General features: G+C 44.4%; 1 protein-coding gene across 5 annotated transcripts in view; it reads right to left on the bottom strand.

The window, feature by feature from the left end:
* LOC115091824 overlaps nt 1–19733 on the bottom strand; it is a 424078-nt gene that overhangs the window by 23126 nt on the left and 381219 nt on the right. The window contains exon 7 of one of the 5 annotated variants that reach the window (XM_029602098.1): nt 9335–9456. The exons of 3 other annotated variants lie outside the window; for them this stretch is intronic. In XM_029602098.1, coding sequence (XP_029457958.1) covers nt 9451–9456 — 6 coding nt within the window. In that variant the 3' untranslated portion in view covers nt 9335–9450. Of the gene's footprint in view, nt 1–9334; nt 9457–14276; nt 15428–19733 lie in introns of those variants that run through there. One more of the 5 variants, XM_029602089.1, reaches the window with a different exon arrangement.

Below are 19733 nucleotides of genomic sequence, written 5' to 3' on the forward strand. Positions count from 1 at the left end.
AGGAACACAGTTTGACAGAGGGCGCCCGAGCAAGAGCAGGTCGAAGCCTGAATGAACCACGTCCAGGACAAAAGCTGAAGAGGCGTCTTTAAGCAAGCTAGGATCAAGGCTGGAAGCAGTGGCAAGCAAAGCTGAGGTCTAGATGAGGAGAGAGTCAAAAGGATGGTCAGACGAAGCAGACGCCCAGGGCTGTAGAAAAGCAATGGCGTAGTCAAGCGATGCAGAGGTCCGGGGCTGGAGAGAGGCATCAGAGTAGTCAGGCAATGCAGAGGTCTGGGGCTGGAGGGAGGCAAAGGAGTAGTCAGTCAATGCAGAGGTCCGGGGCTGGAGAGAGGCAACGGAGTAGTCAGGCAATGCAGAGGTCAAACCAGGTCAGCAATTCAAAGGAGAGACGAAGGAACAGGAACAAGGAAACAGGAACGAAGGCAATCAGGATCGGGAACCAGGAACTGAAGAGACAGCGAGTACTCGACAAGCGAGGGGACCTGTTGCAAAGGCAATTTGAGAGAGCGGAGCCCGGGCTTATATACTGGAGCTTTGCTGACATCATCAGCCAGGGCTGCTGCCAGGTTCCCGCTGCGGGTCCTATTTAAAGACTAGCTGGGCGCGGCACTGGTCGGGACGGCGTCTCTCCTTGGGCCACGCGGAGAGGCCCGACGCGGAGCATCAGGAGCTGCAGCAGAGCTGGAGGCACCAGGGGTGGCCCGAGGGTGGAGCCGGAGCCCACAGCCGCCAGAAATGAGGGAGCAGATGCTGGATTACTTTGAAAGAGGTGAGGGGGCTGAGCCGCGGGTCTGCTGCGGCCGGCGCGCGTAACAGGAACTTTTGATTCCTTACCAGAAGAACTGAACCAAAATTCTTTGGAGGTACAGAGAGAGTAGTAAAGCAGAGGTTTGGGTGTTGCTCCCCCATGTGCTTATAGCCTTTATAAACCCCTGCCTCCATTTTGGGTGTGGAACTTTGAGTTGAATTTCCTGAGTTAACTTTGCAGCATATCATGTGCTGTACCACTTTCATTATTTTCCTGGGTTAAGTTGTTGGGGGGTCTCTTCACATAGTTTGCAAAACATGAAAAAGAACTCTGCATCCTTTCTTGTTCCAAGTCTCTGTTTTAATTGCCAGAGGAGGAAGTTCTTTTCACTCTTTCTGCCTCTCTATGAGTTGATCTTTTTGAGTAAGATTTTGACTTTTTGTGTTGCTGAGCACCCTAGGGCCCATGGGCTTAGCTGCTGCTAAGTTTGAGGAGAAGTGCCTTTTCTTTTGACAGGAAGAAGTTTCATCAAGAAAGAATGGATTCCTATCCATCTCCAGAGAGAGGACATTGAGATATGGCGTAAGGACTTTTTATGAACTCAGGGATATCACTAAAGAAAAGAGTACAAAGATGCCCATCAGGTGCCACAGAGTGGATTGTGGAGAACATAAGAACATAAGAAATTGCCATATTGAATCAGGATCCTGGGTTTGATGGACCCTTGGACTGTTTCCAACAGTGGCCTAATCAGACTACAAGTATCTGGCAAGTACTTAAGAACTAAGTATATCCCATGTTACTGATGCTAGTAATAGCAGTGGCTATTTTCTAAGTCAACTTGATTAATAGCAGGTAATGGACTTCTCCTCCAAGAACTTATACAAACCTTTTTTAAACCCATCTACATTAACTGCACTAACCACATCCCTTGGCAACAAATTCCAGAATTTAATTGTGCGTTGAATGAGAGAGAATTTTCTCCAATTAATTTTAAATGTGCTACATGCTAACGTCATGGAATGACCCCTAGTCTTTCTATTATCTGAAAGATAATTACCCATTCTAGACCTCTCATGATACCTCTATCATATTCCCACCTCAGCCGTCTCTTCTCCAAGCTGAACAGCCCTAACCTCTTTAGACTTTCCTTATAGGAGAGCTGTTCCATACCCTTTATTATTTTGGTCGCCCTTCTCTGTACCTTCTCCATCGCAACTATATCTTTCTTGAAATGCAGTGACCAGAAATGTACACAGTATTCAAGGTGTGGTCTCACCATGGAGTGATACACAGACATTATGACTATGGGACAGGTATGAGAAATGGAACTTTGTTGTGATTTCTGGTAGTAAATTGGAATAAACTTTTTCCTTCTCATTCCCATGGGAGGATCTGAAGAATTATTAAGAGAGTAACTGAGAAGAGAATAACTGGGAAAAGTGAAGAGAGGTAAGGAGTCATTTTACACAAGGAATTGGCTGAAATAAATGAATAAGTAACGTCACAAATTTATTGCAACTCATCCTGTGATAACTAATTGAACAATTTTCACTTTTCCATTTTTTAAAAAATCATCACTTCACTTTTGTAAACCTATCAGTAAAATTGAGTTGGAACCCACACAGTTTCTAGCCTGGTTATTGTTGATGTTATGTGAAGAGATCATCCGTGCTGTTTACAGTGAGTGAAGAATGACTGGGGTGTGAAAAACGCAGAATGACCTTGAAGCTGAGCTTCCCCACACAAGGGATCCTAGACTCTCAGATGGTTTGGTGAAGTGAAAATAGGATCTAAACTTGAAATGTGAGCTTTTGGGGAAAGTATCAGGATTTTCCCACCCAGGGAATGGCCATTTACCCTTTCAAGTAATACTAGGACTAGGGTACACTCCTAGTGTTATAATTAGTGAGGTTTGGGTAGACCCTTGGACACTGTGACAGCTGACCACGCCCATGGGGGGAAGTCCCATGAGGGGGTCACAGGTCAGGCTCAGCTCTGGACACACAAACACAGATATTTCTTTATTTAGACAGTTTGAGAAGCCACCAGAGGTAGCAGTAGTGAGTAGAAGATGTAGCCCGACTGGGCTAGTATTCCCCAGGGCGCTGGAACAGCGGTTCCTCCGGTAGCAGTGCTGTAGTGGAGAGAACTGAGAAAATGAGTGCAATAGAACATTCACTGAGTCCAAAGTATGGAGAAGCCCTGAGATAGGGAGAGCTGGCCCTCAAGGAGTGAGTACCAGATCCCTGGGAGCAGAGAGACTCATTGGCAAAGTACTCACAGAGTGGTTCCACGTAGGAGATGGCACTGGCGCTGGAATGGAGGCAGGCCCTCGAGGAGCGAGTACCTGGTTCCAGGGAGACAGCTCTGAGGAGTGGATGTAGTGAATTCTTCCAAGTAGAAGAGGAAGTTGATGCAGGCAGTGGGTCAGGGAACATGAGCCCTCGAGGAGCAACTACCGGTTACCTGATAGCGACCTGAAAGAAGCAAAAGAGGCCCCCGAGGAGCGGGTACCCCGTTAGCAGAAAGAGTCCAATAGAAGTTAGCAAGGGTGATTCTTATGGATGGGATTTGCTCTCCGAACCCAGCTACTCTGCCTTTCCAACTCAACGGCTAGCATTAAACTGTAGGTTTATATATCTAGGCAGCGTGACGTCATGACAGGGGGACGCCCCTGAGGAACGTGCCAATGAGGAAATAAGTATGAGGGTCGCACGGTGCGTGCACCCTAAGGTACCTGTAGAACATGGCAGGAGGCAGCGCCCAAGCCGGTCAGGGGACACCGGAGAGGACAGCAGACGGATGTCGCAGCAGCCAGGCATCTGTGAAGAACAGGAGGAGCCGCAAGAAAGGAAAGGTAGGCGGAGTGAAGCCGTCAGGAACTGATGGTCGCAACACTTACAAACAGGTAGTGGATTTAAAAGAAATTCAAGAAAATAGTTTTTATTCAACACACTATCAAGCTGTGGAATTTGTTGCTTGGATATATATTGAAGATAACCTGGATGAAATAATTAAATAATGAAATTAATGGACCAGTTTTGCACAAGAGAAAAGAATGTGTTTTGTTTTTATGAGCAGGCAAGACAGACCTTGGGTGGAGAAGCAGAAGCAGTTTGTGTAGAAACTTGCTGACACTTCAAAGCCTAGCTACTGAATGGGGAAAGAAGGGAGTGTACCAAGATAACGGTATTTGACATCATTAGTTTAGGTTAAAGTTTAGTAATTCTCCACTCCAAATAAGGGAGCCATCCCAAAACAAAAGAGAAAAAAATGCTGTCAGCCTTACATGTATATAAGACAGTAATGTATCTTGTATTTGGGGGGGGGGTAGAAGCGAGAGAGCAGAACAGGCTAGGTAGTACATCACTGTTAGATGCACTATGCTTCTAAGAAAGAGTAATTATATATTCATTTCTTGCATTTTACTAATAAAAATTATTCATTAAGACAAGAAGTTGTGGTTTATTACAGAAGGGCCGGCCTTCTGCCTCAGAGCATAGGACCGGAATTGAACTCTCTGTGTGCGTGAAGAACACAGATAATGATTCTTTTGAACTCTCTGCAAGGGCAGATAATGATCTGAACTCCCTGACCATCGCAGCGGTCAGGTAAATGAACATAATTGGTGACCCGAGACATGATTACTCGCCATGGAGGATCTTGAGCTGGCCCTGGAGAAGGATCCCTTCCAGCTGACAGTGGAAGACGTCTACGACATCTCCTCCATGATCGGCAGGGATCTGCAGAAGATCGGAGGCGACTCGCAGGGGCAGACCGTCAAGAGTCTCCGAGCTGTAATTTAAAATCATCCGTGTCCTGGAACTGCTGAAAGCCCTGGTGAACCAGTGCAGCCAGAGCAAGGAGGAGGAGCTGAGACTGGAAAGAGACAAACTGAAGATGGAGCTGGAGCGACTGTTGGAGGAAAGGGTGAGAGGTAATAAGGGGCAGCCAAACTTTGTACAAGACAAACTAATAATAGATATGGTTTCAGCACCAGCACAGGTAGAAATGCTTACACCGGTAGCAAAAGTTAAGATTTATTTGAATTCTGACAATGTATGCCAGTATCCAGACGCTCTCTCTCAGCAGGAGACTTTAGCTTCAGCTTCCCCAGCTCCCACTGCACCTCCCGATGCTCCCCCTCCCTTTCTCCCTCCATCCTACACTACTGTATTTCCTGCTGTACAGACATAGACACAGATGAAAGCTAGTGAGTTTAGTGACCCATCTAACGGCAGCTGGATATACTCCTAATTTAACTTCAAAGCACCAACTCCCAACCCCCACTATCCCCCTGCTGAATCAGCCTACAGGGAATTCCGCTTGGGTTGATATCACGTGTAGAGTTCAGTGTACTCCCATTATGGAATCGAGTATAGGGGTGAAGTCTGCGCCCGAGTCTGAATCATCATTATTATCATTAGATTCCCTAGCCTGTGAACAGATTAATGAAACATTTGGAGCCTGTGGCTATCAGCATGATGACCCAGCCTCTTTAAAACCTTTAGACAAGTGTTTAAGGACAATTGAGGGACAGATTGAAAAGAATGAAAAGTGTTGTGAGACAACAGCAGATGGAGTAGATGCCCCAGTGGCACATAATATCCCAGTATCACACAATACCAGGTTTAGGAAAAGGGGGGTGCCTGGCAACGCTCCATCACATCTTATTGCCCCTGTCATTGCTTTTTTTGCAGTAGTGGAACACTGCTTTTCTCTGCCGCCCTTACACAAATGTGTCATGATTATGTTTCCCATTGTGTGTTTTATGTCAAACTGCTATTCCTAGATGAGGTCCACAAGTAGAACCAGGTCACATTTCCCTGAGAAAGATACGCCTCAGGTAATGAATATTATGGGATGAGATTGAGGTAAGCGAAGACAGAGCACTTGCTATCATTTGAGTATATATTTTTGGTAGGTATTTTCATTTACTTTTTGATGAATTTTTGTTTCATTACTGACTGTTACATAGCAGCTTAAAGTTGGTAATTTGTCTTTTCTAAGCATTCTAAGTTTGAGTTCCTTATGTCACGTTCCCTAGTCCCCTAGTAATTGTTTAAAGCATTACTAAGCAACTGGCAGTTTTTCTTCCCAGAATCTTTTCCCTCTCCCTTATGAGAGCAAAGAGCAAGTAAAACATTTTCTTTGGCTACTTGTCCAGCAGACTTAAAGAAAGCTTAATCAGAAGTGATACTAGTTCATTTGCCTGAATACAGTTAACTGTGTTGGAGATTAAGAGGGATGAGACACTGGTTTGAAAATGTTTAGTCCTTTTACTTTTATTAAAAATCCCATGGTTGGAACAGATTAGGATTTCATTCTTTGGGTGAAATTTTCACAGTACTTTCGTTAATAAATGAAAACATTTTCACAGGTGTTTAGACTGAAAAAGAAAGCATTTTTACTGTTTGCCTTTATTTTGGATATTAAAATGTGCTCATCTGAAGCTATTTTCATATAATAATCAGAATTCGAAAGGCTCTGAGTATTTAATTTATTAGCAGAAAAGATATATTGTTTCAGAATCCCTAAGGGAGTTAATCACTAGTGATAAAGTTTAAAACTTGAAAGGACACTGGCAGTTAGTAGCAAAATCTTAGCAGTGGAGAGAAGAGGGGTGAGAGGGGGGAATGGGAATGCAGAGAAATGTTTTCACAAGAGAAGATAAAATACTCCATTCAATGAATCAATCCTTTAACAGATTCGTGAATAATAATAGCCTTGATTTAGCACGAATGTTTAATTTCGTTTACAGTGACAAAGCATTAAAGGTTTAATCCCCCTCATAATCTTTCTATTACCACCTCTTCTCTCCTTTGAAATATTATCAATTTATTCAGTATGTTCCAGCTAGTTCACCGCTACCAATCCCCTTCCCCCTGCTATCCTTACCCAACTCTATTTTCCCAGCATCCTTCCACCTTTCAACTACCACCATCTATTCCAGGTGTATTTCTTTGCACTTTGCCTCCCTCTCCCTGCTTAAGCCTGATTTCACATGTCACTGGTCAATATCATACATTGTTACTCACTATTAACTTACCCTTCACAAGTTATTCTCTGTGAAATTTATCCTGTCACCTATTCCAATTATTCATGATTACCCTATATTAGCGTTCACTTTCAGGTCGATCCAGTAACGTGCAGTTAAAGATTGCCCGTCTGTAACGTGCTGGGAGCGCACAATACAGACGAGTAAGGCCATCCAGCCATACAGTCTCCAGTTTCACGCGTCCTTAGCGCTTCCTAAAATAAACACCTAACCCTTTCCGCACCCAGCATGTAAATGAACGAAAAAGCTGTATAATGAAGGAATTAGCTATTCCCCTCCGATACTGTAACGGGCGCTGATATTATCTCCTTAGGAACGCGCTGTTTTGCCGCGGCCTTAACCTGTTAGTTTACCGCCTCCCCCTAGTAGGAGTTAGGACTGTGTAACAAATCCATCGACACCGCTTAAGATACTCAAACACAATAAAACAATAAGCCTGGCACCTTCCTTGATGTAGTACGTCCCGGATGCCCCCCCCCCCCCCTCCCCAGCGTGCCCGCCACTACCCCTTTCATCAGCTGCATCCACCCATTATGCCCCTCACGGGCATGTCCCGCTTCACAGAGCGCTCCCACTCAAATCCGTTCATGGGTATATACCCTTTCGCCCCCCTCACAGCGCCATGCTACCACTGCGACCCGGAGGAGGTGAGGCACAGCGGCGAAGACAGACGGGAGAGGAGAAAAAGCAGAGCCGAGCAAAGCAAAAGCGTGCAGCAAGCCGGCGAAATAGACCTGCGAGCAGAGGCAATAGCAGCGGTTCGGTAAGCCTGGCACCCTCCTTGATGTAGTACGTCCCGGATGCCCCCCCCTCCCCAGCGCGCCCGCCACTACCCCTTTCATCAGCTGCATCCACTGCGACCCGGCAGTCCCGTGAGGCCTACAAAAAAAATAAAAAATCCCCGGCTCCCGCGCCCCCGCACTGGCCCGCCGACTCTACCCCCCCCTCCCCCCTCCTCCCGATCGGCGGCGACGAAAACCAAAGCAATTTTTTTTCAAAAAGCGGCATCACACATTGCATAAAATAATTTCTCCAGCCTTAAAGCGACTTACTTTTGGGATCTTGACAGATCCCAAAAGTAAGTCGCAAAAGTAACTTACTTTTCTGAAGCCATCAGGAACATTATCTTAGCTCCTCCGGACGAAGACGAAGATGGCCGCCTGCACGGGGAAAGCGTGCAATTGGCAGCTGAAGACGTGACCTCACGTCTTCAGCGGCCAATTGCACGCTTTCCCCCGTGCAGGCGGCCATCTTCGTCTTGAGCTATGATCGTGATGGCTTCAGAAAAGTAAGTTACTTTTGCGACTTACTTGACAGATCCCAAAAGTAAGTCGCTTTAAGGCTGGAGAAATTATTTTATGCAATGTGTGATGTTGCTTTTTGAAAAAAAAAATTGCTTTGGTTTTCGTCGCCGCCGATCGGGAGGAGGGGGGGGGGGGGGGGGTAGAGTCGGCGGGCCAGTGCGGGGGTGCGGGAGCCGGGGATTTTTTATTTTTTTGTAGGCCTCACGGGACTGCCGGGTCGCAGTGGATGCAGCTGATGAAAGGGGTAGTGGCGGGCGCGCTGGGGAGGGGGGGGGCATCCGGGACGTACTACATCAAGGAGGGTGCCAGGCTTACCGAACCGCTGCTATTGCCTCTGCTCGCAGGTCTATTTCGCCGGCTTGCTGCACGCTTTCGCTTTGCTCGGCTCTGCTTTTTCTCCTCTCCCGTCTGTCTTCGCCGCTGTGCCTCACCTCCTCCCGGAGCAAGGCTGCTTTCGTGCCCTGCTCCGGGAGGAGAGACACAGCGACGAAGCAACAAAGACTTTTCGTGTTTTTTTACACTTCCTGGTTCCGGTCATTCCAAATGCCATTTGAAATGACATTTGAAATGACAGGTACCGTCGCACCCTGGTTACTGTATAGGCGCTGTATTAAGCGCCTATACAGTAAAATGGGTTACGCGGCCATAACCCTTCCCTACCGCTTTAAAGCCGCGGCATGCATTTGCATGCGATTAGAGGAGAGTATCGGGGAGTTAGTGAAGAGAACTGTGCATGCGGGGAGGAAGGGTGCGCCTGACACTACCTCATTGTTTCTACCGCGGCCTTACTGGATCGACCTGTTTGTAACTAGTTCTCTATGTAGCCTGTTGTGTTACTCGCTTAGGTTTATCACGGTTACCTTTATTAACGTTCACTTTGTTACTTGTTCTCTGTAAAGCTCGTTGCTATGTTCAGTTATCTGTGAACCGAGATGCTGTTCCCAATGTATCCCAGTATACAAAAACACTTAAATAAAATAAATAAATAAAGGTTTGGTCATCACACCGGCACATCTAAAACATCCCATAAGCCTTTTTCTTGCAAATCCAAATTGTAATTCTGACATAAAGGCAATTTGATAGAATCAAACACACATTAACAATGATTTGCTGTTCAAAAACTAAAGCTGAGTATTAATCTATATGCCTCCTAGGGGCATAACAATAGAGACAAGAAAGTAACTTCATGACTACTATTTGCTGAATTAATATCAGAATGTTTATTTCACTGTAACCATTACTTTAAATTTGTCGTATGCCAGATTTTATATTTTCCAGATTGACAGCCTTCCTGCCATGGGAGATGCAATGCTTGAAGCTGAAATGTTTCCCAATTAGATCTATTTAAAAATGAAAAAGAAATCAATTTTTAATTCTGACTTTTGTTTTACCATGGATCGATCCAAACATTTTCCAAATATTTCCCAAACACTTTTTGGTCTAATTTTTTAGCTCAAATGTGTGTTAATTGTTGTTTGTCTTTTGTGTAATGAATGAATTTGTGTGTCAGTTCAGTGAAATTTATGTTTCTATATAATGTATGAGTACCTGAGTTGTTTATTGTAAGGTTATTTGCAATAGCCTAAACCACAAAGTGGGAAATAGAAGATTCCATCATGGCTATAAACTCTACTAATTCATTAATTTGAATTAATCAATTAGAATTAGGTTTTTGATCCATAAACATAGACACCTCACTTATGCCTCGATGACCAAAGAAAGAAATACACCATACTAGGAGGAACTGTAAATCATCCCAACAAGTCCTTTCCATCCTTTGCCATGGAAGTTATCTTGCACCCTTCATTATATGAACTGAACTGTTGCCACTTCTTGCCTGATTTTCTCTTTGTGTTTGTTTTGCTCTATGCCTTACTTAGATGTTGTTCCATTGCTTTTATGAGTCAATGTATTAGCCTTTGCTCAAAGATTGCAATCAGTATTATCCTTTATTAGATGCACTTAGTTATACTTTGCAATCTTCTAATAGCCATTCCTAATTCAGCAGCTTCTGCAGGTTGAGCAATCAGTATTGCATGTAGTGACATATATATAGAAACAGTAAGTTCATCAGCAGTTTGTTGCAAAGCTTTCAATGCAATTCCTAATTCATAACTGACATGGATTAGATTATATGCTTAAACAGTTCAGAATGTTGTATTTTGAGGAAGGATTAACAGTGCCCTGGTAGGATGCCTTCTCTTTTCCTGGTTCTCTTGCTTAAGCAGTCATTTGTGAGGCCTTCCTAGTTTTGTCATTTTTTTTGCCCTATGCTTACTGCTATGTTTCTGTCTCCCATGCCTTTGGCTCATACCTGCAGCAACTCTGACCAAGAATGCCTTTCACTCCCTGGATTATACTGTTGTGCAAACCCAATATGCAGAGCCATGTGCTCCTGATACAGTAAACCTGGTGGTAGACCTGGTGGTAGAAACAGTATGCTAAGGCAATGACGGGTAAGATCTGGTGAGCCCACCACTAGGATGGGCAGTGCTGGACAACCTAAGACAGCCAGGTATGGGCCATCCGGAGTGAAGAATTAGTAGCGCTAATTCTTCAAGAGGGGAATGAAGATAACTTGGATTGAATAATTAAATAATGAAATTAATGGAACAGTTTTACACAAGAGAAAAAATGTGTTGTGTTTTTATGAGCTACTACTGAACGGAGAAAGAAGGGAGTTACCAAAATAACGGTATTTTGACATCATTAGTTTAGGTAAAAGTTTAGTAATTCTCCACTCCAAATAAGGGAGCCATCCCAAAACAAAGGAGAAAAAAATAGTCAGCCATACATGTATATAAGACAATAATGTATCTTGTATTAGGGGGGGGAGAAGCGAGAGAGCAGAACAGGATAGGTAGTATGTCACTGTTCGATACACTATGCTTCTAAGAAAGACTAATTATATATTCATTTCTTGCATTTTACTAATAAAAATTATTCATTAAGACAAGAAGTTGTGGATTATTACAGAAGGGCCGGCCTTCTGCCCCAGAGCATAGGCTCCGGAATTGGAACTCTCTGTGTGCGTGGAGAACACAGATAATGATTCTTTTGAACTCTCTGCAAGAGCAGATAATGATCTGAACTCCCTGACCATTGCAGCAGTCAGGTAAATGAACAATATTCACAGTAACTATCATAAATGGATATAAAAAAGGTTTGGATAAGTTCCTGGAGGAAAAATCCATAAACTGTTATTAACCAGGTGACTCCAGGAAACCCACTACTTGTTGCTGGAAATGAACAAGAAATTGGATCTGTATTGTGGGATGGGCTACTGTTGGAGATAGGATGCTGGGCTCAATGGATCTGTGATATGACTCAGCATGGTACTTCTTATGTTCTTATGGGCTCATCTCATAGCCACTTCCATTGAAGATATCTGCAAAGCTGCTACTTGGTCACCAAGTCATACCTTTATGTCCCACTACTATCTATAAAAAGGGGTAGATTTTCAAATAGCGCGAATTGGCCTACTTTTGCTGGCGCATCAGGCGCAAGCAAAAGTAAGCTGGATTTTAGTAGATACGTGCGGAGCCGCGCGTATCTGCTAAAAACCTGGATTGGCGCGCGCAAGGCTATTGATTTTGTATAGCCGGCGCGCGCCGAGCCGCGCAGCCTACCCCCGTTCCCTCCGAGGCCGCTCCGAAATCGGAGCGGCCTCGGAGGGAACTTCCTTTTGCCCTCCCCTCACCTTCCCCTCCCTTCCCCTACCTAACCCACCCACCCGGCCCTGTCTAAGCCCCCCCCTTACCTTTGTCGGGGGATTTACGCCTCCCTCTGGGAGGCGTAAATCCCCGCGCGCCAGCGGGCCTCTTGCGCGCCGGGACGCGACCTGGGGGCGGGTACGCCCCCGGACCGCCCCGGGCCGTGGCCACGCTCCCATATCCGCCCCCAAAACGCTGCCGACACGCCCCCTAAACGCCGCGACGACCGGGCCCACCCCCCGACACGCCCCCCTCAGAGAACCCCGGGACTTAGGCCTACCGGCGCGCGCAGAGCCCCGGGACTCGCGTATGTAAAATAGGCTCACCAGCGCGCAGGGCCCTGCTCGCCTAAATCCGCCCGGATTTGGGTGGATTTAGGCGAGCAGGGCTCTGAAAATCCGCCCCAAAATGTCTTGAAGACACAGTGACTTTGGACAAGCAATTCTGCGCAGCCTTTTCACCCAAAAGTCCACTCTCCACTGGTGAAGTCTGGGTTGTCTGTTTCAGTAGTTGATCTGCACAGTATAACCTTCATCTTTATTTATTTATTTAGCATTTTTTTTAGTCCGAGTGATGGAAGCTGGAGGTTGAGTGCAGTCCGAGTGATGGATGGAAGAAGTTGAGTGCAGTCCGAGTGATGGATGGAAGAGGTTGAGTGCAGTCCGAGTGATGGATGGAAGAGGTTGAGTGTAGTCCGAGTGATGGATGGAAGAGGTTGAGTGCAGTCCGAGTGATGGATGGAAGAAGTTGAGTGCAGTCCGAGTGATGGATGGAAGAGGTTGAGTGTAGTCCGAGTGATGGATGGAAGAAGTTGAGTGCAGTCCGAGTGATGGATGGAAGAGGTTGAGTGTAGTCCGAGTGATGGATGGAAGAGGTTGAGTGCAGTCCGAGTGATGGATGGAAGAAGTTGAGTGCAGTCCGAGTGATGGATGGAAGAGGTTGAGTGTAGTCCGAGTGATGGATGGTAGAGGTTGAGTGCAGTCCGAGTGATGGATGCTGGAGGTTTGTTTAGAGGATTCTGGAAGAGGAGTGGGACTCGGAATGTACCTGCTCTCCTTTTGACCAGGGACCCTCTCTGTTTGTAATCGATAGATTCTCAGCCGAAGGAGGGGGTGACTGAACGTTGAGATCAGGAGATGATTTTCCTTCTTTCTTATTTATTTATTTATTTATTTATTTTCTTTTCTACTTCTTCTTGAGACTCAGAGGCTGCACGAAGGGGCGCACAAAGGGGCCAGCCCCTTTGTCGCGCACCTTCGGCGCGCGACGCCTGCAGGTACTTAAATTTAAACCTCCCTCTCCGCTCCTAATTGGATGTCCCCTGGGTGGTGGGCGGGTCCCAGAGCTGCGTGGATGGGCGGCACGGCTGGCAGGAGGCGCGATCGGTGGCTGGGCTCGCCGGGGGAAGGGGAGACAAGGAGGCCTTACCCCGAAGGGTCTGGGCGCCGATCGCGCAGGCCTTCACTCCCTCGGAGCACAGCAGCAACGGCAATCTTAGGACTCTTTGCATGCTGATTCCTGCCTGTTTGTCCATAGAGAAAAATGCAGCAGGAATCACAAAGCCACAGTAAGTTACCATGTCGCTTTATGACTCTTGCTGTATTTTTCCCTGTGGGAAAATACCATGGCAGTGAAAACCCCCAAAACAACAAGCAATGGTGGCCCGGGAATTTGGTGCCACCATTGCTTAAAAGGGCTGCTCGGCCCTGAGAAAGCTGCCGCCCCAAAATAGTAAAGAACCCCTCTGTCCTCCCCCCCCCCCCCACAAGCTCTGCTACCAACCCCTCTCCTTTACTAAAAAAAAAAAAAAAGGATCCCTGAAGGCCGGTGCCCCCTCTTAACACAAACCCTGCTGCCCCCCTTACAGACAAAATTATCCATGGTGGTCCAGTGGACCCCTACCCCCAGACTCCTCCCTTACATATAAAAAGATCCCTGATAGTCACATGCCCCCCCCCACACACACACAACCTAGCCCACATCCCCAGACTCCTCCTTAACCATCAAGGACTTCTTAGTGAGTTAGTGGAGGCCCAGAGCGTACACTAGTCTTCTGGCTCGACAGTGGCCATTTTCTAAAATGGCCAACATCTGGCCTGGCAAAGAAATATCTTGATGAGTAAGGGTGGGAGGGGGGTAAAGAGTGTGAGCTCAGGTAGGGAAGTCCACTACATCAGTAGGGATCTTTTTATATGTAAGAGAGAGGTACAGGGGTGAGGGGAGTCTACTGTACCACCAGGGATAATTTTGTCTGTAATAGTGATTCCAGGGGGTGGGTTAGGATCAGGGTCTTAGCCTCCTGGGTCCCGATTTTTTTTAGTAAATGCAGGAGCTGGGAGTAGGAGGCAGATCTTACACCAAAGTGACAAAGTGCATTTTTTTTTTTTAGTCAATTTTTATTGGTTTTGTTCTTACAACCGAAATATCAACACAGCATTAATGGGATTTGTTCTGACCCAACATCAATAGAACATAACCAAACTGTAGATGGTAGAACCCCAACAGCAACATGTGATTTCCCTCCCCACCAAACATTCCCAAGTCCCTTTATTGCACCCACCCAATTCCATTCCCAAATCAATCAGCAGGTGAGATGAATCCAAATCGAAACAAACAAACAAAAGTGAAAAAGAAGTCTATTGGTATTGCCAGTCCAACCAGAAGTCAGTCATTCACAACCAAACTACGAGCACGAGGTGATAAGTGCTGTATATAAGCTTGCCAAATCTGAAGAAAAAGTTGTCTTCGACGCGGAGCGTGTCGGGATGCCATATTTTCCATCTCCATAAGTGCGTGAAAGTGATTTCTCCATGCCCAATATGAAGGAGGGTGTGCGGAGCGCCAAGTGGAAAGGATCACCTTCTTTCCCACCAAACCAGCTTTTTGTAAAAGAAGACGTGATCCAGGATCTCGAATTCGAATAGGGGAAATGCATCTAAACAACAACCACATTGGGGAAATGGGAAAGGCCACATCTAGAAGTTCCGCTAGATACTCGGCCACTCTGCACCAAAAACGACTTACCAGAGGGCAAGACCAAAAAACATGTGATAGAGTGCCCATCTTAGTTGGGCAACGTAGACAGGACGCAGAGGATTGTAAAGTCAATTGGCAAGCCACCTGGGGGGATACATACGCGCGGCTTAAAAATTTAAATTGCATCTCTCTATAATATACAGTATTCGAGATCCTGGATACCTGTCGGAAACAGCGTTGTAGTATTGAAGGAGTCATTTCAAAGTCCCGGTCTTGAGTCCATCGAGTTGCCAGTGTGGAAGTGACATCCGTCCGCATCTTCTGGCGAAGATATTTATAGTAAGTAGACAACGAGGGTATCTTTGAACCTTTAAAGTGGAACACCTGATCCAAAGCCAAAAACTCCTCAGGAGTTTAGAGACCTCTGGTAAAGAAGTAATATAGTGTCGGATTTGGAAGTAGGGAAAAATGTGGCTCGCCCCCAATTCATAAAGATGGGCGAAATCTGCCCAGTCTAATATCTGACCTTCAGGAGTGAGCAGATGCCCCAGATGCTGAACACCCTTGGCTAACCATTCCATGAAGGAGCGTGATTGGGATCCAGGTGAAAAATCATCATTCCCTATAATGGGGAGAAAATAAGCACACTGTTTATTAATTCCCAACCTTTTGGTTAGCCGCACCCAAGATAGACAAAGTGCATTTTTATTTTATTTCAAAAATGGCTCACCAGCAAGGGTGCTGGGGATGTGGGACAGGAGGTCTGTGTAGATTCCCTGGGATTTTTACTACTTGGGGGTGGGAGGAGCTGATTAAGTTTGAATATAACCAGGTAGGTTTTTTAGTTATGCGGCCTTTGAAGCAAGTCTAAAGTTATCTGGCTAACCTAAGAACATAAGAAAATGCCATACTGCGTCAGACCAAGGGTCCATCAAGCCCAGCATCCTGTTTCCAATGGTGGCCAATCCAGGCCATAAGAACCTGGCAAGTACCCAAAAACTAAGTCTATTCCATGTTACCATTGCTAATAGCAGTGGCTATTCTCTAAGTGAACTTAATAGCAGGTAATGGACTAGCTAGCTGGATACATCTGATATTCGGCTAGGATAGTCCCCCTTTTTATATGGCTAAATTATAGTTGGATAAGTAGTTATCCGGCTATAATTTAGCTGGATAAGCAACTGAACATGCCACATTAGCTATTTAGATGGATAACTTGTGAGTTTTCCATCGAAATGGCTTTTCAATATTGATATCCTTGTGCTATCACTGTTAGGACATTTATTGCACGAAATCAGCATTTATCACACAGTAAATGATCTAATGTAGTTTAGTGAATGAGACCCTAAGTTAGTATTTGAGACAATGAAGGATGAAGTGACTTACTCAAGGTCACAAGACACATCAGTAGGAGAAGCAGGATTTTAAACCTTAGTTCTCAGCTTGGTGCTTTAACCACCAGGCTACTCCTTCACTCCAAATATGTAAAAGCTGATGAGGAAAAAGTGGAAATGCTTAACAAATTTTTCTGTTCATTGTTCCTTGAGAAAGGGCCAGGAGCAAAACAACAGAAAACTGATAGAAATAATATTGGAAATGAGATAAACCTCAAACAATTTTCAGAAAAGTATAGTCATGAGGAACTAGCTAAGCTAAAAGTAGATACAGTGATGGGGCCAGATGGGATACATCGAAGAGTTTTAAGGGAACTTAGAGAAGTTCTGGCATCTCCACTGGCTAACCTTTTAATGCTTCTTTAGAGGCAGGAGTAGCTCCAGAGTACTGAAGACAGGTGGATGAGCTTTTTCTTCATGAAAGTGGAAGTAAGGAAGAGGCTGGAAACTACAAGCCAGTTAGCCTGACCATTGTGAAAAAATTAATGGAATCGTTACTAAAACAGAAGATAGTGCAGTTTCTGGATGCCAATGTACTACAAGATCTGAGACTGCATGGTTTTACCAGAGGTAGGTCTTGTTAGACAAATTTGATCAATTTCTTTGACTGGGTGATTAGAGGGTTGAATCAAAGCAAAGCGAAAGATGCAATGTATTTGGATTTTAGTAAGGCATTTGACATGGTTCTGCATAGGCGGCTTATAAATAAACTGAGCACCCTTGGTGCTCACTTACTGGGTTAGAAATTGAGTGGGAGGTGAAAAAATGTAATGATAAATGGAGCTCACACCGAAGAAGGGGCTTTGCTAGTGGACTGGTTCTTTTCAACATTTTCATAAGTAATATTGCAGAAGGACTATGGGGATGTGTATCCAGAAAATATTTGGTTTTCTTTTCTTTTTGTTTTCTTTGTTTATTTTTTTTCATTTCATTTTTTAAAAAACAAACTGAATAATAAAAAGAACTGGTGCACACTGTAAACAAAAATGAAAAAATGAATGCACAACCCTACCAAAATTTGTAATAGGGTAAATAGCCAGGAAAGTTTGGAAAACGAACACAGGATTCTAACAAAACTTGAGGAATGCTGAGAGGTTCTGAAAGCCAAATTTAGGATTTTAGGTGGGAAGCTAAAATCCAGATCCTCCAGGGTGGCATTCTCTGAAATGCTTCCTGTTTCACTTGCAGGTCCCCAGAGGTAGGCAGAGCTCCAGAGTTTCAATGAGTGGATGAGACGATGGTGCAGGGAAGAGGGATTCAGCTTTCTAAGGAACTGGGGAAACTTTTGGGGAAAGGGGAGACTTTTCCGAAAGGATGGGCTCCACTTTAACCAGAGTGGAACCAAGCTGCTGGCACTAACTTTCAAAAAGGAGATAGAGCAGCTTTTAAACTAGAACAAGGGGGAAAGCCGACAATCACTCAGCAGTGCAAGGTTTGGAGAAATGTATCCTTGAAGGATACTAATGAAACAGGAGAGTTAGGGCATCCCAACAGAGAGGTTCCATTAAAAGAAAACATAGTTCATATGCCTATATGTAAAATATTACCAAAGCTAATGATTTCCAAAATATCCCAACAACTGAAAAGCAGGTTGTTAAAACAAACAAAAAAAAAACACACTTTGAAATGTCTGCATGCCAATGCCAGAAGTCTAAGAAGTAAGATGGGAGAGTTAGAGTGTATAGCAGCAAATGATGAGATTGGTTATCCTCCTTCCACCAAGTTTCTTTGATGCCAATTATTTCAATGGGACAGTGCTATATCAGCGTACAAATTATATCGCAATGATAGGGAGGATCAACTTGGCGGGGGTGTGGCACTTTATATCCGGGAGGGTATAGAGTCCAACAGGATAAAGATCATACAAGAGACTAAATGCTCAGTAGAATCTATATGGGTAGAAATCCCATGTGTGTTGGGTAAGAGTATAGTGATAGAAGTATACTACCGTCCACCTGGACAAAATGGTCAGACAGATGATGAAATGCTAAGAGAAATCAGGGAAGCAAACCAATTTGGCAGTGCAATAATAATGGGAGATTTCAATTACCCCAATATTGACTGGGTAAATGACTGGGTAAATGTAACATCAGGACTTGCTAGAGACATAAAGTTCCTGGATGTAATAAATGATTGCTTCATGGAGCAATTGGTTCAGGAACCAACAAGAGAGGGAGCTATTTTAGATTTAATTATTAGTGGAATGCAGGATTTGGTGAGAGAGGTAACGGTGGAGGGGCCACTTGGCAACAGTGATCATAACATGATCAAATTTAAACTAATAACTGGAAGGGGGACAATAAGTAAATCTGCAGCTCTAACACTAAATTTTAAAAAGGGAAACTTTGATAAAATGAGGAAAATACTTAAAAAAAACTGAAAGGTGCAGCTGCAAAGGTTAAAAGTGTTCAAAAGGCTTGGACACTGTTTAAAAATACAATCCTAGAGGCGCAGTCCTTATGTATTCCACGCATTAAGAAAGGTTGAAGGAAGGCAAAACAATTACCGCTATGGTGAAATGGTGAGGTGAAAGAGGCTATTTTAGCCAAAAAAAACATCCTTCAAAAATTGGAAGAAGGATCCATCTGAAGAAAACAGGATAAAACATGAGCATTGTCAAGTTAAGTGTAAAACATTGATAAGACAGGCAAAGAGAGAATTTGAAATGAAGTTGGCCATAGAAGCAAAAACTCATAATAAAAACTTTTAAAAATATATCTAAAGCAAGAAACCTGTGAGGGAGTCGGTTGGACCATTAGATGACAGAGGGGTTACAGGGGCTCTTAGGGAAGATAAGGCCATTGCAGAAAAACTAAATGAATTTTTTACTTCTGTGTTTACTAATGAGGATGTTGAGGAGATACCTGTTCCGGAGATGGTTTTCAGGGGTGATGAGTCAGACGAACTGAACGAAATCACTGTGAACCTGGAAGATGTAGTAGACCAGATTGACAAACTAAAGAGTAGCAAATCACCTGGACCGGATGGTATGCATCCTAGGGTACTGAAGGAATTCAAAAATGAAATTTCTGATCTATTAGTTAAAATTTGTAACCTATCATTAAAATCATCCATTGTACCTGAAGACTGGAGGGTGGCCAATGTAACCCCAATATTTAAAAAAGGCTCCAGGGGTGATCCGGGTAACTATAGACCAGTGAGCCTAACTTCAGTGCCGGGAAAAATAGTGGAAACTATTCTCAAGATCAAAATCGTAGAGCATATAGAAAGACATGATTTAATGGAACACAGTCAACACGGATTTACCCAAGGGAAGTCTTGCCTAACAAATCTGCTTCATTTTTTTGAAGGGGTTAATAAACATGTGGATAAAGGTGAACCGATAGATGTAGTGTATTTGGATTTTCAGAAGGCGTTTGACAAAGTCCCTCATGAGAGGCTTCTATGAAAACTAAAAAGTCATGGGATAGGAGGCGATGTCCTTTTGTGGATTACAAACTGGTTAAAAGACAGGAAACAGAGAGTAGGACTAAATGGTCAATTTTCTCAGTGGAAAAGGGTAAACAGTGTAGT

Source organism: Rhinatrema bivittatum, chromosome 1, assembly GCF_901001135.1.
Source record: "Rhinatrema bivittatum chromosome 1, aRhiBiv1.1, whole genome shotgun sequence".
In the NCBI taxonomy this organism is placed as follows: Eukaryota; Metazoa; Chordata; class Amphibia; order Gymnophiona; family Rhinatrematidae; genus Rhinatrema; species Rhinatrema bivittatum.